This window comes from Falco cherrug, chromosome 11 (assembly GCF_023634085.1).
Source record: "Falco cherrug isolate bFalChe1 chromosome 11, bFalChe1.pri, whole genome shotgun sequence".
Taxonomy (NCBI): Eukaryota; Metazoa; Chordata; class Aves; order Falconiformes; family Falconidae; genus Falco; species Falco cherrug.
In genome coordinates, this window is record NC_073707.1 from 32,488,765 (window position 1) to 32,510,655 (window position 21,891).

Below are 21,891 nucleotides of genomic sequence, written 5' to 3' on the forward strand. Positions count from 1 at the left end.
GTTCACGCCAGGTCATGCAGCCCCGCGCTTGGGAAGGGAGTAGGTGTCACGACCACTGAGACTCAAGCCAGGAGCTTCGAAGTGACCTGTCAAGCTCCAGGTTTGTTTGCTTTATATGTACTCATCCGTGACAGCTTCAGCAGCCTGTAAGTCTTCTCACATTTTTTATTTAGCTATGAAGCTGATCTTCTGCCACAGTGCGAATGGCTGCGTTAGCTCCAAGGGGAAAAGAGAAGGAACAGGAGCTGGTGCCCACCAGATAGGGCGCTAGCCCAAAACAGAGCGATGGAGGCTCCTGGATAACCGAGCCGTCCAGCCATGGACCAGCCATGCATGTATGGCTATCAGCAATTAGGAAAAGTAATTAAAAAACACAGACACTTCCCAGAGTGACTTTTCACGACTTTTCTGAGCATCTCTGGGTCTAGTGCCACCAGCAGCCGGGACACCACTTCATGGCAGGGATATTCAAATGAAAATTCAATAAAGTGTTGCTAAAATCTTTCTCTGGCATTACCTTAACATGAAAGTCATATATGTATATTTTATATATGTTTTTATATATATATTTCTATTTTTATATATAAAGTGCCCATCACCATATTGATAAACATTCTTTGGAACCACTCTTGATGGCAGAGGTGAGAACAGGAGTCAGTCTGTCAGCACCTCAGCACTTCTGTATCCAACCATTTTTTTTAAAAAAAAACAAACCAAAAAACCCACAAGACACTGCTGTTCTTGCAAGTTCCTAAATTCGTTCCCTGAATTTAATGAGGACTGTTCCCCAGCAGGACAAGGGGCTGAGCCCAGCCCTGGGCAGAGCACCGCTGCTCCCTGTGCCTGGGCGTCCCTGCTGTGCCCGGGGGGGAGCTTGTCCTCACACAGCCCCTCGGCCAGAAGCTCAGCCTGTGCTGCTCCTGTGCTTGGGGCAGTGAACCCTACAGCTTGCCAGTTCTTCCTTTTTTCTGACCACTCATTGGATTGTGCCCCTGGTTTTAGCCCCGGGAGAAGCACACGCCACCGGCAGTCCAGGGAACAGGGACGAGGATGGGGACAGCAGCGCTGGCACGCTCTCCTCTCTAGAGCTGGCTGCACCAGGAGTAGGGACGTGCAAGTTTCCTCTGACAGAGACCTGCCTTAAATGCAAACAGAAGTTCACTTTATCTGAAGGAATCGGGAAAAGGAAATAAAAAGCCAAACAATGTTAAAGCTGCCACTGGGACACAAAGGAAACTTCAATTTCCTTCCAAGAGATACAAACTCATTTCATTGAAGGGTAGATCTATAGGGCTCCAGGGTATCACGGGTAAGGTATTTCACATTTAAGCTGCCCCACCTGAATATTTAATAAACACAATTGGTTTTCATTTCCTATCATCATCAGTCTAAGCCTGTAAGCCAGGATCAGTCAAGTTAAAACCCTTAATTCAAACTTCCACTAACCTTCCATGGGCGTATTGTTGTCTGGCCGGTTGGCAAAGACGACGTCCACATACTCCAGCTGCAGCCTCTGGAGAGATGCCTTCAGCCCTGGGAAGAGCAAAGCAGAGACATGACCCTGCGCGGTCAGCGCAAGCAGCAGTGCAGCAGCACAGAGCCGGCAGGTGCGAACCAGCCCTGCGCCGGGGCTAGAACAGAGCTCGTTGCATCTCTACACACGTGTACGTATGTTTGTACATATACATGTACACACACAACCACAGACCATATGAGAAGGACGCTGCATAACATTGTCCCCTATCTATGCTACCATATTAAGAAGAAAACACCAGTTCGGCCACATGCAGAGTCCCCCCCTTCCACGAGAATTTGCTTTATTTTTTAATTACGCTGAGATTTGGATTGGAACAGACACTGGTTACCGAGCGTGTCCGTGGTCAGCCCATCAGGAGGCAGCTGCCAGGGACAGGTTTCAGGGCTCTGCTTCTGTTCAGAGTTAATTTAACCTAAATGACATTGCAGAGCCTTTCTGTGCAAGCCCAGGGCACACCGCCCCGGTCCCGTCCCACCTAACGAAGCCCTGCCCCGGGGGTCCTCCCCAAAGGGCAAGCCCCGATGGGAGGATGGTGGCACTCAGACACGTTACAATGGGCAGATAAAGCACCGTGGAGGGCTTCACCTCTCTGCAGGGTAAGCAAGCTGAGCCCACCGATGCGTTGCCTAGGGCAGGGAGAGTTTTGCAGAGCAAGACGAGGCAGGCCGTACAGCTACAGTCCTGGGCTGCCCAAGCTTCGGCAACTCCCCTACGAGGGTCTGACGGGAGGCGGCATCAAAAACTTGTGAGTGAGTGAGAGTGAGAGAGTGAGAGTGAGAGAGAGGGAGAGTGTGCGTGCGTGTGTGTGCATGAGAGAGAGAGGAGGATTTCTAACACTTGTTTTCTATGAATCTTCCCAAGAACAAAATGTTTTTACGAATGTTCATGAAGAATGAGCCAAAAAAGAGCAGTCTGAAAATGTGTGCTGAATTTTGGGATGAAAAAAATGCCTATTTTTGCCAAATGTATTTATAGAAAATTGCTAACGTTGACCTTAACTTTATTTGCTATGTGTTCTGCAAAGTTATTTCAACTGCTGCCAGTATTTTTCTATCATCTCGTGAAGTAGCTCCACAAGAAATGGAATGTGGATGGGTTTGGATGCCTGTGACACAGCTGTGGCTTTCCTGAGCACCTCTGGGTCTAGTGCCACCAGCAGCCTAGACACCACTTCATGGTGGGGTTATTCAAATGAAAGTTCAATAAAACGTTGCTAAAAAATTTTCTCCGGCATTACCTTAACATGAAAGTCATATCCTAACGTAGCTGAATTCTGCCAATACTAAATAATTAAAACCTTCCAGGACAATCCCCGATGTATGAGCTGGTTACTATGAGGCAAACCCGACTGTGCTCTGGTGATGCTCCTTATCACGCAGAGATAGCTCCTTTGGGATGGGAGATGAGCAAACCTGCACCCCTGGGAGGAGGCGGCTCTGCGCCCCTCGCCCAGCTTGCTGGTGGCCCCGTTCAGCCCACCTGGGACAGTATCAGCCAGGGTGCGATGGGGATGGCAGCGACATATCCCAGGTGGGTAATATAAATATAGTAATAATATTCTCTGTATAATCTAAGTTTTAATGTCAATGGAACATGTCCTGGTTGTTGAAAGCTGTGATAAACAAGCCATTACAGATTCTGGTGACAAAAACATGCAAATGGCCAAACGCAAGTTAAACTGCCCTTTCTGGTGGGCAAACCTGATTCTCAGCCGTCGGATGCCAGCTCCCGCTGAGCGCAGCCCAAAGCCCCCTCCGCCCCTCCTGCAGCCCGAGCTGAGCTGCCGGCTGCTCCTGTGCCAGGCACGCTAATAACGGAGCCCAACCTGAATATCCCTCTTCTGGTTTGCCTTGGCAGCAAACATCAGCTCAACCAATCACCGCCATAAACAAATAGGGCTTATCTCCTAAATCAGAGAGGAGGCTAATTACCCCAGCATACCCAGTGCAATAAAGAGAATGGCTTTTCATCACTGCAGCCCTTGTGGGCTGTTGCTTTGTGGAGGGTGCTGTTCCCCTGGGGCTTCAGCCCTGGATGACCCCAGCTGGCATTGCCCAGCAAGGAGCCGCCGCTGCCCCAGGCTCCCCCAGGGACCTCAGCACGGAGCATATAATTTCCCAGGAACCCAAAGAACACGTTTTGCACATTCCTCCGTGGCAGCAGGCAAAGTGGGTCAAAAAGCAAGAGGTGGGCGATGCGAAGCCCTCTGCAGAGACCTGAAGCACAGGTACCAAGCCTGATGCTTCCCTCCTGCCCCAAAGGCTTCCCAGACCCTGAGGAGCCAGATGCCCCCAGTAACTCCCTTCCACGACTTTACACAGCTTTTCACCAAACCCACGTTATTTTTACTCAGGATTTATATAGAAGACAGGCCCAGACCCCCATGCTGCTGGCTGCTTTTCTGGCTCTGGAACCTGGTCACAATCTGTGGTCAGCCCCAGGGTCCTCCTGGGGAGGTTTGGGGTCTGATCCAGCCCCCGTTGGGAGCCAGCCCAAGCTGGCACCTCTCACTGGGACAAGGTCACAGCTGACGCTGCTCCTTAATGTGACAGAAATGTGTCTTTTTATGGGTGCTGCTCTATTTGTGTCCTGCATGAAAATCCTGTGCAGGTTATGATTACAGCCCTGGTCATTGTGCCCGGGTGCCTGACCCGATGCCCAACAGCCTTCCAGAAAGAGCCAGAGTAGGCGAAACACATTTATCCGTACAGAAAAATGTATGTGCTCTCACTCCCTCTCCAACAATAATGTACCTGAAAGAACAAAAAAAGCAATTGGAAGACAAGGAGCTTGCATTAGACCCAGCAGAGACAGGTGAATAAATCCCCATGGATGAGTAAGGTAGTGCAGGGCGCCTCTCAGCGGGATGCAGGACGGGATGCAAGGAGCTGGGTGAGGGAAGGTACGACAAAATTGAGCTCCTGAGAAGAAGCAGCACTGAGAGCAAACCACAGCCCTTCCCAGCCGGCTGCTCGGTGGATGGGACCTGGCAGCCCTCCCAAGGCTATTTCTGCAGGCTGGCATCATGCCCCGCATCCTCATCCCTCCTGGCTCCGCCAAGGGAGACCATGTGGCCAGAGCCACGTCTGCTGACCGCATGCTGCTGCTGACCCCCCGGCCGCTCCAGGAAAGGGCTGGGAGTGTCAGCAGAGCAGCTCCAAACCCCCTAAGCCTTCCCACCTCCTGCCATCCCACAGCAGCTGGGACTTGGGCCGTTCTTGAGGACAATGGTGCGAAGCTGCCAGGAAGCCATGCGAGGCAGCGAACGATGAAACCCCCAGCGTGGCAAACCCCGGTCACTGCAGATAAGTGATAAATCTGCAAGCCACGCACACACAGCCGGCCAAGGACAACCCGCTCACTTATTAGAGCAAAACCCCAAAGGGTTATTGCTGCACAGAGGTGTGGTACAGAAGGCATTTTGTCTGCCATGCGTTTGCTCATGCTTTTTGAGAAAAAGCCGTAATCATCCTTTGGTGCATTTGGGGCACTTTCCCAGCTTGGGAAATGCCTCATGCCAGGCTGGCACGGAGGAGCAGCGAGCGCTGGGGTCAAGCAGACCTGGCTTATGGGAGAGCATTCGCCTTAGGGTCCTGCCGCTTGCACCCACCGGGCCCATGCCAGCGCACTGAGGCACGGCCAGAGCCTACCCCACACAACACATACCTTCAATGATGTGTTTTCTCGAAAGCCCTCTTTCTGTTTCAGCTCTGCGAAGGAAAGAACAGGCACATGGCTGTCAGGTGTTCGGCATTGCTTGGGTCGTTAGCGCCTGACCAGGGAGCGCTGGCTTTGTGTCCTGCTTTAAACATCCCACAGGTGAACTTACAACTCATACAACAGAGAGACCCTACACCTCATTTGGGTTCCCAGTCTCAAAGACAACAGCATCTGGGATGAGTAACGCTGTTGTTAATTTAACGTGGTAACAGCCCTGCTGTGGATGTCTCCTGGGCGTAAAGCTGCCAGCGACATTCCTAGGTGGAGGGGTAAGGATGCTGGCAGGGCAGCAGGGGCCCAGCAGTGCGAGGATGGGGCTGCATCCTGGCCACCCTCCCAGCACTGAGGCTTCATTGACACTGCTGCAATTTCAGAGCAAGGCAGCCTCCACCCCGGTAGTTACAGGTCCCAGAGCCACAGGGATGCTCTGGGCAGGAGTGCACCACCCCAGCACCCCGGCCCCTGCTGGGGGCTGCTGCCCCTGCCGGGCTCCGACTACAGAAAGGACTCGCCAAAATACGGAGAAAGAAAACAGCAGCAACAAACCACTCCTCTGAGGTGCTGTTAATCTCCACCTGGTTGTACAGCAGTAAAAGGGAAAAGCATGCAGTAGCAAACACCGTTACAAGTAACTGTGAGACTTACTTTCCACCCCAGTACAGCTTTGTTGTTATGACCAGGCTGGACCTCCTGCAAACAGAACAGAAAAATGATTAGTGTTAAAAAAAGAAATTATAAGTACCTAAGGAAGGATGCTGCCCATCAAGAGGCAGCAGCACTGTGGCTTCCCGCAGAGGTGGCTGTGCCCAGTTCCCCAGCCCTGGGCTCAGTGTGGGTGCCTGCACCTCACTATAACCCTTTTTACAACAGGCTACTTCTCCCGTGCTCAGGTCTGCTGCACGCAGGGAGCAACCCCAGGGTGGTGTCTGGAAACCAAAGCTAATACAAGTGAAGTGACCAAAAAAGGAAAAAAAAATTTACATTTTTAACTGTGGAGTAAGCAATCTCCAGAGTCCTTAACTGAGGGCTACAGCGCTATTCCCTACTGGTACCCAAGTCCAGTGCTTCTCATTATCATGCAGTATTCCCGGAGTTATTAAAACTCCAAGAGTGATACATTCACTGAATTAATCTATAAATTCCCATGGGATATTAAATCAAAGATTTATCATTTGCAAACTGTCTTGCTGCATAGCTGTACATGTACCAACCGCAATTTCTCCAGCTTTTGTTGGACTTAATTTTTTTCTTCCACAGTATCTAGAATATTTCTTACTGAGCAATCATCCCTCTTACACAGGGGATACTGATTTTGGAGCGAGCACTACTAGAGCCATTCTTCGGATGAAGGCTGAATATGACACGCAAGGGAGGCCTTTAAAGATTATGTAAATGCTCTTAAAACCACACAACATATGCTAATGTGCATCACTTAAGTTAGGTATCATTTCCTCCCAGGCTACCCAAGATGAAGGCCCATCACAGATTTGCATTCTTAATACATGATCTTATGTACACAGATGAGGATGCCGACACGGAAATCATCTGGCTTGATGCACGGCAGTGATGAGGGATATGCTCAGGAGTTGCATTATCCACACCACGCAGAGCGACGGTGCTCTGGTGCACCGGCTGAGGCAGCACCACAGGCTGGTGAGCACAGCCTCGTGAAGCCAGATGTGTGTTCCCCCCAAAAAACAGGAGAGCATTTTTGTTTGGTGTTTGCAAGGTCTGGCTCGCTGGGCATGGGACCATCGCACATGCAAGCTCCCGGCACCACCTGGAAACAGCAGCACCCACTCCCAGGCCAGCACCACCTAACACCAGTCATTTTTAGAAACCAGAAGGATTCTCATACACCCAGGGGTCCCGCTTGCCCGCGGGCGGCAGGGAGCGCGGCCGGCAGCACAGTACCTCCAGCCCTTCTTCTTCAGGATGTTCCCCAGGATGACCTCAGCCCTGTGAGAGAGAGCGCCCCGCGTGAGGGGAGACAGGAGGATGCTCAGCGCCCAGGATGGGTCCCCTCCGGGGGTACAAAGCACCTCACCCACCCACTCCTGCAGGGACAGACCTGCAGCCTGTGCCCTGCGGCTGCTTGGACCCGCTCAGGGAGGGCAGAGCTGCTTTGTCCCCACACCAGGGACACAATGTCCCAGGCCACCATTTTTTTTATGCTAAATACAAAACCACATAAATCAGCCAAAGTCACACATATTACGGACGGATACTTCTCCCTCCCAGTTCCACAGCAACACTGAGAGCATTAGCCCTGCTGCAGCCAGAGCAGCTCCCCGCGCTGGGATCCGTGCCTGGGAGCTGTCACTGGCACAGGCCATTTGTCACCATTAAGATGTGCGCTGACTTTTCATTTACCCAGGACGTTTCTCACCCTGTGCCAACAGCAAGTGGCACAAATGATAGATTCAGTCTTCAGCTGAGCACACAAGGTTTGGGGTTCAATTTTTTTGCCTTTTTTTTTTTTTTTGCTTTTGGTATTTTTGTTTGGTTTTGGGTTTTTGTTTGGTTTTGGGGGTTTTGTGGGTTGGGTGGGGCTTTTTGGGTGGGGGTGGGTTGTGGGGTTTTTTGGCTTTGTTTTTTCAGTGCTCCAAATACCCAAATATATAGGTTTTTCTGTCCTCCCTCAGGGAGAAGGGGGCTTCCCAAGCACTGCCAGAGCCCCAGCCCTATCCATTGCAGGTGACCATGACACAGGGAGGAGCAGAGCCGGGTGGAGGGACCCCCAGGAAGCAGAGTGGGACCGTGGGCACTCACTTGCCAGCTGCATACACCTCAGCTGTGTCGAACAGGTTGACGCCACTCTCGTAGGCGATGGTCATCAGCTGCTCAGCCACCTTGGGGAAGCAGAGGCAGAGAGGTGAGGGGTGGCAGACCATGTCCCGGGAAGGTGCAGCAAAGGTGTTTCAGTGGGGCTGGGATGGGCATTAGCATCCCCCACCTGGGGGCAAGACCCTTTGGCAGAGCACCTGGCAGGTCATGTGCGGGCCCGAGAAGTGCCAAAATGTGAATTTACACCAACTTCCCGTTGACTCACCCTGGGAGGAATTAATCTCGTCTCATAGGAACTTTCTAACAGGAAAGCAGCCAAGAATTTAATGGGGTTATAGAATATACAGTGCAAATCTGTGGAGTTTAATACCATGGAAATATCCTTTCCATGGTATTAGTTTAATATTTTTATTTTTAAAGAGTTTTAATTTTTATATTATTTTTTTTTGGCTACCCATCAGGCTGTCCCACAGCTCTCTGGCTGGTGTCATGGGGCATGCAAATGCCTAAAGGCCATTTCAGGTGATCCCCATCAGAGTCCAGGGCTCCAGCTGCCCCCCGGGGGGATCCTGCACCCAGAGGGGGCTGGCAGCTGGCCAGGGCACCCACACACAGCCAACGCCTTTGGGGTGGACGTCCCTCAGGGATGGAGCTGTGTTTCAGTCCCCCGTTTCCATGTGTGCACTTTGCATTGACTCATTCTGAGCGAGGAAGGCAGGAGAGCCAGGGAGCAAATATCCAATCAAAACAAGAAACGGGAGTGAACTCGGTGATCTGCTGTCAGCAGAAGAAATACCACCAAAGAGCAAGTGAATTAAAAAGGAAAAAAAGCTTTCCAGTTGAGACTCCTGGGCTGGGGCTGCTTTCCTTCTGCCAAAGTTATTTTGGGGTTTTTACCACGTACGAGAGGGAAGGCAGCCCGGAGGCTGCTCTGCCGCTGACCAGCATCTGCATCCTACCTGAGATGGAGGGAAACCCACGTGCTACCCAGCACTCAGGAGATTAACTACGATGAAGAGCCATCTGGTACGGCCAAGAACACACAGGAAACCCAAGCTCATTTTCATTTGTTTCATCTTATTATGTAAAAAAATAAATCATCAGGCTAAGCCAAGCCCCTGCTTGTATTTATGACTGTTGCCGATTACATTCATGATGCAAAAATAGTTTCCCATTTTGGCTCCAAGAACAGTGCCACTGCCAAGGGTAAGAAGGAAATACCACTCCAAACAGCACGGAAAAGAAGATCGCTTTAAGGGATAAATGTTTTTTTTTTTATTAAAGTTGATCTCTGGGAATGTCAGATTCATTAAGGTTTTTGTAGCAGAAGCACAAGCTTTGTATTGCTTTGCACAGTGACTCTCTGCCATTTTCTTGTACAGAAACAGGCTCCTCTGATTTCGGTAGCCATGGTTTCATTTAAAAATATCTCAGATTGGATTTTACTTCATGCATTATACTTACAGCAAGCATCACTTACCTCATCTGAGATTTGACCTCCAAAAGTGACCCATGTCCCTAGAAAAAACAGAGTAATCTGTTACTGCGAGAGGTTTGTGCTGACAAAAAAGGAGCTCTGCCAAAACTCAGGCTCCTTGAGATTAAAGGGGTTTAAAATGGGGTTAACTGGCTCAGAGGCTGCTGTGTCCCCGGCTGAGAGCTGCGGTCAGCACAGGCACCCGAGCCCCCTTTCCAGGGACGACGACAATGGGGCCGGGCATGGGGACCCAGGACTGGCATGTGGACCCGCTCAGGGAAACGCTGGCAGGATGCTGCGCTGCCAAAATACATAGTTTTATTGAAATCTGAAGCTCTTTGCAAAAATGAGATAATTTTCCAAAGCTTCAATTTGAAAAATTGGAAAAAAATTATGATGCTGCTGAAACATGTCATTTGGGGAATGAAACTCTTCCTAAATTTGTGCCTCGGCATTTAGCACCGTACAAGTCAAAATCGGGGGGGGGGGGGGGGGGGGGGGGCAGGAATAGTATGTCTATTGACATGAAGTATTTAAAACGCAAAGTGACTTTTCCCCAGGAACTTTTCCATACAGCCCGCATCCGACACCAGCGCAGCTGATGAGCAGCACTTTGGCCAGCCGGCTCAGAGAGCAGCTGCACGTCGAACTCAGCTGCAGACTCTGATCTATCAGCAGCAAAACCTTGGGGCCTTATTTCTGTCTGACCACTGCTTAGAAAAAAAAATATAAAATATCCTGTGGTGGAAAAAGCATGTGAATTTAACTGGGTATTCCTAAGCTGGAGGAATATTTTTTCTTATATATATATGTATTTATGCATATGCATATACATCAGGAAGATGTATTTCCTAAGCCACTGGAAGAAAGAGCCGACAGCGAGCTGGGGAGGTGCCAGGTCACATATGGGACTGATCAGACAGCACGTACTCACCCTGGCAGATGTCGCTCCTGCCCTACTTGTCTGACCACACCGAGCACCCCGTGGAAGTGTGGCCGGGAGGGCAACTGCCCCCTACGCCCTCCGCAGCAGCCCTGTGACCCACAGCACCGCCTCCCCCGCCCGACACACCAGCTACGTATAGAACTACAAGTTACCCGTTTAATGGATGGGTCAAAGCTCACACAAAACTCCCCAGAGTTTAAAACTCTGTCTCAAATCACCCCTCCATGAGAGGGCAGAGGGGTTGGGGTCCCAAGTGGGAAAATTCACTGTGGCTTGGGCAAGGCGGAGGAGAGGCTGCGGGGCCAGCAAAGGGTCAGGCTCTGATGCTGCTAAGGGCGGGGGGGGGGGGAGATCAAATGCTCCCTGCCTGCGCTTGCAAAGGGCCTGGTGCAATAGATACATAGGCGCTCCCACATCTTCATTAAAAATGCATTGGTTAGCTCATTGCTCACAGCGAGTGGAAGATGAACCTCGAGCAGGACCCGGAAAGCAAAGCGCGCCTGCTGCTAATGCTCCAGCTGCTTTGATCCGTCCCTGGTTAGAAGCAGAACAAGAAGAGCTGGCTCCGCTAAGAGGATCTTGCCCTCTTTCCCTCAAAAAAGGTCAGCCTGAATTTTTTTATACGTCAGGTTTCTTTGAGTACAAATAAAGTTATTTTTGAAGAGGCATGTTTACTGTGTAGTTGAACTGAAACTCCTGGTTTCCCGCAGAATAACCCAAGCTCTGGAAAAGCCAGGTTTCCACAGATCAGAAACACGTCTGCTAATGCTACTGAAATAAAAAGAATGAGCAAAGAGCAGACATTTCTAACTAATTTTGCTTTCCCTTCTGCTCTCTCCAAGGGCAATAACTGGGGGCGAGCAGCACCCGCCAAGCCCAGAGCTGCCCCCCTGCTACGCCTTGCTGGTTACAGACCTTAGAAAGGCACTTTCTCTTATCATTGGGGTAAAATGCTCTGGTCCTGCACAGTAAGGATAAAAATAGGTTTCATTTTATCATTAAGCTTCTTTATGCAGATGAAAAAAAAATCTAAATGAAGCCTGATTTCCATGTTAAAGCTTCAGAAGTGTTATTTTTATAACAATACATTAAAATGCATTTCTACTGAAAAAATGGGTTGAGACTGTTTATCTCAAAGTGGTTGGTTTTGTTTTTTTCCTTTTGCTTCAGTATGCATATAGGTCCCCAGCACAGGTGAGAAGAAAAGGAATTATTTTTATTCTTGAATTCACGTGACTATAACTTTACAACACAAACTATGCCCCACCAAGCAATGGAGAAACAAAATGCCCAAGTGCTTGGGCACACAGAGAGCAGCCCAAGAGCTGGCAATAGCTCACGTAAGAATGAGAAGCACTTTATCTCTTTAAAGACAAGGAGTACACACATCCAATATCTGCCTGTCTCCCTCTGTGCTCCCAGACCCCAGCTGAGCAGCTAGCATCAGCGGGACCACATGAACAGGGAATCCTTGGGGTATTTTTCTTCCTTGATCATTGCAAAAACCAGTGAAGGCAGGCGAGTTTTTGCTCAGCAAGATGAGCGTCTAAAGCATCAGATGCAGTTGGGAAAGCAAGATGCTCTGGTACAGTCCCGGCCAGAGCCAGGAGCAGGGAAGGCAGCACACAAATCCCCTTCCCATCCCCGGGCAGGTAGTGTGGGTGGTGGTGGGCACCTGCACCCAAAGCGGCTGGAGCAGTGGGTGCCCACTGTTCAACCCTGATTTCAAAAGAAAAAAATAATAAAAAAGCCCCTCACTGCAGAAAGCACAAGGCGCACATGGCATGTCAAACAACAACTGAGGATGATTCACAGCCTCAACCAATGGGAGTATTTTAGAAGAAAAATATACTAGAGAAAGATATTTAAAATAATTACCTTCCCCTTACTGAGTCACTGTCCCTTGCCTACCCCAATTCACTTTTTTTAATGCATCCCCCACCACCACTCAGCGTGGCAGTGGCAGGTTGACCTCCTGCTTCTGCCCTTGCCCGTCATGTTGTTCCCTTGCATTGGAAAGCCATTTCCCATCTAGATATCCTCACCTTCAGAGGGATTTCTGTATTAAAACTAGATTTGGCTCCATTTCCATCGCACCCTAGAGCCTAGCAAGGTGTGATTATTAGTCGGTTATTTGCTCATGCAAAATTCACCACTTGATAATGTTGTTGCCAGCAGATGTGTCACTTTTGCGGGGGGGGGGGGAGGGGGGGGGAAGTTTCTGGCTGGAAGCCCAAGCTTCGCCTCCCGCCAGTATAATTTTATCCCTGGCTTGCTCCTGGCAAGGATGATGCCACATGGAAATCCGGCACATGGGTCTGGTCTGGCACTCGAGCAACCAGCAAATGCCCAGCCCTGCCCACTGAGGGTACCTGGGTGCAAATGGGACCCTTTGCCGCTGTCCTGAGCCAGCGGGCGTTCAGGTCTGGGTTTGCAAAGGCCTTTCCCCAGAGCAAAGCACCGAGGGGCAATGGCAGCAGCCAACCCCTTTCTGCTCACAAAACATTTTTTTTCGTACCAGATTGTGTGGTGTCCCACCAGCGGCTGCAGGAACTGCTTATTTGGGGATATTTCTTCTGTGCTTTTGTACCTGGAATTGGGGTTTGGGATGGCTGGTTTCATTCTGCTGCTCATCACCTTGGAGTCTGGGCTAACTGCCTGGTTGGAGGCCATCTCAACATTTTTTAAAAGTCACCAGGCAGCCTCCATGGGCAAAATTTTCTCTGAATTAACTACAAGAAAAACATGACCTTATTTCCCACACGCCCTGCATCGCAGTGGCATTTCAGAGCCAGCATCCTGGCACGTGCCACCGCCCGGGGTTAGGCTGCGGAGATTCCTCAGTTAGAGCCTCGCCTGGCCTTCACTTGCTCCAGGGAGGAGGTGAAAGCGCAGCCTGGCTGGGAGCAGGGCTCGGCACCGGGATGCTGTGGGAGCCAGCTGCTGGGGGGCTCAGCCCGGCAGGGGGGTCCCGGCTCTGGCAGGAGGCTCAGCGACCCAGGAGTGATGCTTGGCCACCGTCACCGCAACCCTTCCCAGACGGCTTTGCCTGTGAAACACACTGCAAACGCATCTGACCTTGTGCGCTCACTCAACACTTCTCATACTGCAAGCGGCACCCAGCAAATGAATTAATTAGAGCGTGAGCTGGGAGAAGCAGGACATAATTAAAGGGTATGCCTTGCCTTAGCACTGCCTGCCTTTGATTTCTGTCCCGCTTCATTTTTCTCCACTTACTTTTTTCATACTACAGAATGAAGCACACTCCCACCTTGCTGAGATTTTGGAAAGCTTTTAAGGAAGATTGCTGAGCCTTCAGAAACTTTAGTAAACCCCAAATTGGATTTTCATGCTGCAGAGAGTTCAGGGAAACACATTTATCTTTTAAGGAACTGTGACAGAGAAGCTATTTAGAAAAGTCACATAAGCTGGCACCGGAAGCGGACACCTGACGGATCTGCGGTGGGGGGAGGACACGCTGTGGGGCAGCAGAGGTAAGTACGCTCCACAGAAGGTGGCACCTGAATTGCCGGCTCTGCCCCCCCTACCCCTGCACACCCGGCCAGGGCTGCAGGGCTCACCGCGGTGGGTGCTGAGCCCGGCTCCGCACCGATGCCCAGCAGCTCTGCCCGGCCCTGCCAGTGCCTGGAGCAGCCGCTCGCTCCCTCCTCAGCCCCCACTCCTCCCGCGCAGCTGTGCTCACAAAAGCTCAATATATTTAGACACTGCTGCAGTTCCACATGCTTGAAATTAAAGAAAAGCTCTGCAAAGTGGTTTTTTCCTACCGCTACTTCCTTCCCATCGCTGTTCTCGACCACCACAGCACTAGTTCTGGGTGAAACTGTAAGGATGGTAAATAAAACCTCTGCACAGATAAGACGACAACCCCTTTCAAAGCCCAGATCTATTTTAACCAGAAGAGCCCTTCTTGGTGGAACAGGCCTTATTTATATGACTTGTGATTACAGGGTGACTTTCACATTTCACTCTATTTGAAAACCAAATTGTAAGGCGTATTGGAAGAAATGCGCTGACCCCTTGGGCACCTGCTCCCATGAGCCCAGCTGGCACCGGACCGGGGGGCTGGAGGGGGACGCTGCAGCCACAGTGGGCTCCCAACGTGGGCACAGCCCAGATCCCTGCATGCTCCTGCCTCCCCCGGGCAGCAGCACAGGAGCCCAGCACACCTAGCCACTTCCCTAAAGACTGCTTCCAGCACCCCGCACCAGCACCTCTGATCCCCGGGGAGCAAGGACACCCATTTAACATGGGGCACCCATCCCCGGGGGCTTCACGCTCCCAATGCCCCAGCCTTGCACCATAGGAAGGTGGTCACAGCAAGAAAAACAGCTGTCTCCTTTCTACAGCATTTGGGTTTGAGGTTTTTACTTCGGTTGTTTGTCTCTTTTTTTTTTTTTTTTTTTTTAAGTATATTTAAGCATTCTTCATGTGAGCGGTTCAACTGCCATCAAAGAAATTACTCGCATGAGTAAAACCATCATGAGTTGTCCAGCCTCTCACGCACGCTCTGACTTGGTAGCTGAAGGCCAGCAGCAGCGTACTAAAGCCTGCAGGAACTGCAGCATCACTATGGGACCTGCAGGGCCAGCACATACATGCTGCAGTGCTTGTAGATGCCCTTTTCAATAAAATATTGGTAAGATAAAATATTGACAAGATATTCTTTAGTTTTCAAATTGGTACGGAACAGAAATAACAAGATATACACACACCGAATAGAATAAAATCTGCCTAGAGCCCAGGCAGATTGCCATCCCCGGAGACTGGAGCTCTGACACTCAGAGTTCTTGGGGGCATTCACAGACATCTCAGATGCGGTCTCCACGGGCTGTCCCTCACAGGGATCAGGTCGTATCAGAAGGATTTTGTGCATTAAACCCTCATACAGTCCCACTTGAGTGTCACGGGAAAGCACCACCTCCCACCACGGGCAAGCACCTGGGCTGATGCACAGAGCTGTTACTCACACGGGTAAGGGCTCCTGCCGTGAGCAGTCTGCAGGACCCAGCGCAGGCGGGGGCTCTGAGAAAGCACGCTTCCCCCGCCACACACTGAAATGCTACCACTACTCCAGGGCGTGTGGGGCTGCAGTAAGTGTGGTGGCTGTGGAGTTTACTCACCCAGCCCGAGGCACGAGACTCTCAATCCGGATTTTCCAAGGTTTCTGAAAAGAAAAGAAAATAATTAGAAAAACATTGTTAAACACTCAGGGAACACACAACTTAACCCCATGGGAAACCAGTGGCCAGAGAAGATGAGTCCCTGCTTTTGTCCAAGCCATCTGTTTTCCTCCAGAAGAGACAGAGCATCCCTCAGCCAGCGTGCTGGCCACCCAGTTTGGGGACAGGTGGGTGACCTGCCATCATCCTTCGCCTCACCAGGCTGGGGGGAAGCACTGAGCACTCACGGGATTGTGAATAAACCCAAATACATTCAGATGTATCTCACATCCAATGTCATTTCGTGTCCCATGAGTAAGGCACGCACGTGCCCTGCACTTTCATCATTGTTTAGTATTCATTGTGATAACACCTATTAAAGTATTCACCTTATTCAGCTTCATTTTTTTTTTAATTCACCCTCACACTTGCCAGAACATTCACACCCATCCCAGCAGACCCTGGTCCAGCTACCACTGTGGTGCCCAAGCTCCTGGATCCCCCCCAACAAAAAAGCCCACAGCTTCCCAGCCCGAGGGGAGGCAGTGCCTCCATCCCGGCACCGGCTGCTTCTCAGCATCAGCAACATCAAGTTATTACCCTTCTTCCCACCTCCCAGTGCCGGGCTGGAGACAAGATAATTAGCCCTGAGGCCATGAAATGTGCCATACATTAAACCCCTACCCTAACTTAAACCTATCGCTGCAGTACAAAAACCCCTTTAATTATACCCTCCTGCTTTAACCTTTATATTACAGCTAGATCCGTGCAATTTTTTTGCCAGATCAAGGTATTAATTTAGGGACCATCTATCTACCTTCTACTGCAAAGCACCACAAACAATCACTGCACTTTGTGCTGCTCCTGATGAATTATTTAAAACCAGATTGAAAAAAAAAATTAAAAAAAAAAAAAAAGGAAAAAAAAGAAAGAGCCCTGCTCACTCGTAGGCAGGGGACACTGAAAGGAGTCACACAAAACAGCCGACATTAGCACAGGTCATGCCACGCTCTGTCATCTCTTTCTTTTTTTACACGCTCGATTTAGTGGCCATTTCAGATGTTCACTCATATGGCACAATTGCCAGTGTCAGAAAGCAACCGAAGGCATCCCCAGGGAGGTCAGGAAAGCCAGCCTGACTCCAACAAGCAGGCCTTGGAGCTGGGGTGTCGACCCACCTGCCTCTCCCCAGGGCCCGTAATGCCTCTGCCATACCCAAAATTTAGTGCTGCTGATGGGAATTTAAAATTTTGGGAGCGAGAGGAATTTATCTTCAAGTAGCTATTTGAAAAGCTACAGCTGCATTTCCAGCACCATGAGCCCCTGGGCTCACAGCATGGCTGGGGCAGGCACTGACCTGATTTTTTTTTCTTTTCTATTTTTTTCTTCTTATTTTTTTTTATTATTTGAATGAAAGCACAGCTGGACCTTTACATACCCAAGCCCATCCATGCACAGAATAGCACAAATGATGCCAATCCTCCCCTGCTCGGCAGCACAAAGCATAACCCTTGGCAAGTTCAAAGGCAAATACTCGGCAGCCGCCTGCGCGCTCCAGACGGAACTACAACACTCCTGCCAGGAAAAGAGGAGCCTGGGCTCACGGGATTGGGATTTCCATGTTCCTTCTGGAGACAACCCCCCTGCTGCATAACGCTCTTTGGAGAAGTCAAGTGCTACTGTGCATTTCCAAACAGTTTATATTTATTTTGTAGAAGAGTTTTTTTAAGTCCCATTTCTCACAGACCTATTCTTTGCTTTTCAAAGTCCAGCTCTGCCGCTGGGCGGGCATGTGGCTGCGAGGGCACAGTGTGGCCGTGGGGCTGTGCCTCTCTCTGCACGGGTATAAATATATATACACACATAGACACCCTTCACATATATATATACACCCTTTATATAAACCCCCTATATATACATATATGCACATACAGACAGAGTGTGATTGAAACCCAGTGGTAACTGTGTGCAGTTATAGGGTTCATCACTCCCCCAGCAGCAGGCTCTCAGCCAGGACCTGGCTGGCTGTCCTGCCCTCCATCCCCACAGGTCCCATGTTCCCTCAAGCCACATCAGGGCTCACCCCTTCATACGTGGGAGATTCTGGGGGGAAAGCACACACAGAGGGACCCAGTTTTGCTCTGGAGAGCGATAACCAGTTCTTTGCAGACTCTGGTGCACCAACAAACCTGGACAGAATTATTGTGTTTGGATTTCCAAAGCTGTCCTTACCATTTACTTAGCACACGTCCCCTGGGTACTTGGAAAATGTTAGGCCTGTAGTAAAAATCCAACACTGAAAACACAGAGTCTTTGCAGTGCAAGATCAGCTTGGAAGCTGCTTGGAAGCTCAGGGGGAGGTTGCTTGAGCCCGTGATCCAGCCTAGAGAACATCACCAAATTGCAGCCCCCAGCTACTACCATCATTCCCAGCCCTCCACTTGCCTGCAGCCATTTCACTTAATTAACAGGTCTAATTAACGGGTGTGCAGCTTGAAAGCAAAGGCCACAGCAGCATATGGAGCTACAAAACCAGCTAAAAACTTGGCCAGCTTGGGATGGCTCACCTCCCAGCACGGACCTTGTGCTGTCTAAAAGCACACAGCCACTGATTTGATTATTGGCCCTACAGCAGAGAGCAAAGTGTCTGAAAGAGCAAGAGTTCTTGAGACCTGGCTCTCCTCTACTCCCCTAAGAAAAACACCCTAAAACCCACCAAAAATCTCACCAAGCGAAAATATATATATGTATGCATTTACATCTGTTTCACAGCCTCCAGGTGTGTGTACATGTGAAGATATGCTACACACACATGTGCATGTATATATAGATATACGCACCCAGATATATACAAGCACACATGCCCAGAAGCTGCAAGTTTGCCAAATCAAGTCAGTGGTTGGTTTCTAAGTAACTGGAGAGAAATAGCCCTTTGTGCTTCTGCCGCACTAATTCCCAGGTCCGAGACAACTCAGCCGCTCAGCGCTGAGCCGGCGCGGCCCATGCACGGTGCTGGGAGCAGTGCCCGGGGTAGCAATGGGGACAGAGGCGAGCAAGCGTGACTGCGATGGAACCCAGGGTGTGCTGCCGGCACGGGCTGAGCATCCTCCCCAGGCTGAACTGCCCGAGCGCCTGTGCCCACTGTGTGCAGGGGCCTCCGAGGGATGGGGGGGATCAGCTGGGAAGGTGGGGTCCCTGCCATCACCCTCCTGAGACGTCACAGACAGCTTGAGGTTTGCTGGGCCAGTGGTGGAAGCTCTCAGCACTATTTTCAAGGCTAGAAGTGATCTTTTTGTATTTTATATTTATATTTAATTTTATAATTGTATGAGTTGGCCCTCAGCTATTGCTGAGCTGACACCCCTGGGGGATGCTGAAGCCCCTGGCCAGCACTGTAGGGAGGCCATTGCCCTGACAGCCCAAGGTCTGTCTCACCAGATCCAGTGTGGTGCTCCACACCCACCCGTGGGCATCAGTGCATGGGATGTGGCAGCTGGGCACAGCCATGTCCCACCGGCAGTGCTTGGCTCCAGGTGGAAAGAGGAAGATGGTGTCTTCATACATCTTTTTGTTAGTAGTTACAGGCCAGCGCATCAGCATTATTGCCCTGGTCATCTGCCTCTGGTGCTTGCTAATGCCAGGCGGGGAGGAGACAGAGTTCCCCCACGGACAGCGTGAGCAGTGGTACCCGACATCCCACTTGTGCCACAGCCAGTGCCAGCAGTGCTATTTGCTGCTGTTACAGTCCTGAGCAGGTTATTCCATCTCTGAGCCCCGACCTTGCCTGCCTGGAGCAGCCCAGCCCGCCTCCCAGATACCTGGCACTGCCACTGCTCCTGGGGGTTTATGCTGACACTATTGAATCACTCTTCCAGGAGGGAAAAAATAAAAAAAGTTCTTTTCAAATTGGAAGTCAGCACTGCTGAGGGATGAAGTAGCCATTAAAAAGGACATTGCAAAACCCTCCAGTCTCTCAGGATCACTTTGCTAACCTAGAAGCAGCTGATTAAAAATCAGCTCTCTTATACATGCTTTTTTTTTTTTTTCTTCCATTAGCACAGCAATCTTGTTTGTCCTCTCGCTAGTATTTAGCTTCCCTTGCACTTTGCAGAAGTGGAGCCATTGCACTGCTCCTCACAAATCACTGCCCAACCCCACCATGCAGAGCAGCACCAGTTTTATCTGCTGCTGTACCTGGCTGCCTGGGCGATCTGCAGCCGTGCAGCTCAGCATGGTTCAGTCCAGCACCCCGTCCCCGCAGCCTGCCAGGCACCTTCCACACTGCTTCTAGGTGCCAACCTGAAACTGCCTTCACTTTATCCCAAACTTGTACCACAAGCAACACTCAGAAGTATTCAACATCCTGAATTCTTTTAAAACCAAAGCCTAAAGGCAAATGCTGCCGCACCAGCACGATGCTCAGCCATAGCCCAGGCTCTGGCAGAGCCAAAGGCAGCTGAGCCCGGCTGCCAGAAAAGCCTCCTGGGGAGATGGGATGGGGAAAGGTGCACAGGAGTGGGGATGCACAAGGGAGGCAGCTTTGCGGCAGGGGCATCATGCAGCCTGCTCAGTGCCCACAGCAGGAGCTGTGCAAGCTTCAGAAGCACCCTGGCCACAGAGACCTTTAATAAGGGACATCTGTAGCCATGCTCATCACACCGAAGGCCAGAGGACACTAACTTACTTTCTGAAGGGAAGGGACACACCATGCTGCTTCTGCTGATTGCAGCTCTATGAAAGGCCTATTTTAAACTTAACTTTAAATCTTCCCAGTTACCTTCTCCAGGGAGCAGAATCAGGGCAAGTGAGCACACCACAGCAGCATTGCCCCATGCCAGTGCCTGGGGCCAAGCAGAGCAGGAGACAGTGAAAGATGTGGGCACACAAAGCCCCCCAGGAGCCCAGCCTTGCATGCCAGGTTAACATGGCTCTTTTTCCCTGGCATAAAGCAAAGGTGACATTTTCCCTACGCAGCCAGGAGCTTGAGCCAAAACAACTGTCCCCGCAGCACTGGTGGCTTTGCCAGATTGCGCCAGGCTAACGAGCACGGGAGATTAATGCCTGATTCATTGAAAACACAGCTTGCAGCTCAGGGATGTTGTTAAAAATACACCAAGGTACCAAAACAGCGCACAGGGAGAGATGACATTTCCCTTGCCTAGGCTTTTCCAAGTAGAAGGCTCATCCATTTCCCAAGGAAGCGTGGTATTTGGCAGCGTTTGATGGGCAGCACTGCTCCAAGATGCTGGCATCCACGGCAGCATCCATGTACCAGCAGCCTCCAGGAGCAGCTGCTGCTGCTAAACGCCAGCCAACACCATGCAAACAACCAGGCAGCACGTGCAAACGGCCCCAGCGGGGAAAGGCTGGGAAGGAGGCGTTAGCCCAGTGCCTGCCGGAGCTGGGACCCCACAGCCAGCCGGGAATGGCACCTTCCTGCTGGAAAGGAGCAACCCAAGCAGCGGGATCCAAGCACACAGCACAGCCACAGGACTGGTTACTAACCCCTCTGCCACCTGGCAGGTCTTCACCAAGAAAATAAAGTTTGGTTTTTCTCACTAGTGGAGAGTGTTGCACATAAAACACCTGCGCCTGCTTCTTCCTCATCCTCCTTCATCACCCTCAGGCTCACAGCTGTGGTACCCAGCATTGTAGGGATTTTGCCTAGGATGAGTTTGGGGGTTTTTGCCTGGTGGTCCAGCAGGCAGCCCCCCAGCTGAGCAGGCACCAGGCCTGCAGGTGAAGGGGTTATTGCATCTGCACAGGTTGGCTTTGCTAGAAACACGCAGCTAAATGAGAACCCATTCTGTGAGACAGGTGCCGGGGCTGACCCCAGCCAGCGCAAGGGTGTGGAGCCCAGCTGCCATGGGCACAGCCAGCATCCAGCTCTGTGTACGTGCTCAGGGCTGCAAAAGCCTTCAGTTCCCCAAAGATGGGGGGTGAAAAGAAAAATAGCATTTTGCTTGTTAGCCACTTTGCTGTGAGCAAAAGCATGGGCAAATCCTAGAGAGAGAGATCAGATTTCTAACGATGGGCAAGAGCTTGTTACATGTCTGAGGAGACAGGGTTTGACACGAGAAAGTCAAAGAGTGACACGAAGGGAAGAGAGGAAACTCATGTGTTCTGCAGAAATGCAGAGGGACGAGAGCAACAAGAGGCATCTGGAGTAAAGCCTGGCAGTAAAAGGGCAGGGAAAAAAAATTAATTTTTCAAGAGTCTCAGGAGCAAAGGAGGGTGAAATCCA

General features: G+C 50.7%; 1 protein-coding gene across 7 annotated transcripts in view; it reads right to left on the bottom strand.

The window, feature by feature from the left end:
• Positions 1-21,891, bottom strand: part of KCNAB1 (potassium voltage-gated channel subfamily A regulatory beta subunit 1) — a 72,559-nt gene that overhangs the window by 9,787 nt on the left and 40,881 nt on the right. For all 7 annotated transcript variants that reach the window (XM_005440146.4, XM_005440147.4, XM_005440148.4 and 4 more), the window contains exons 2-8: positions 15,609-15,652; positions 9,525-9,562; positions 8,030-8,109; positions 7,172-7,216; positions 5,903-5,947; positions 5,204-5,247; positions 1,447-1,533 (exon numbers count right to left, since the gene is read on the bottom strand). In XM_005440146.4, coding sequence (XP_005440203.1) covers positions 1,447-1,533; positions 5,204-5,247; positions 5,903-5,947; positions 7,172-7,216; positions 8,030-8,109; positions 9,525-9,562; positions 15,609-15,652 — 383 coding nt within the window. The remainder of the gene's footprint in view (positions 1-1,446; positions 1,534-5,203; positions 5,248-5,902; positions 5,948-7,171; positions 7,217-8,029; positions 8,110-9,524; positions 9,563-15,608; positions 15,653-21,891) is intronic.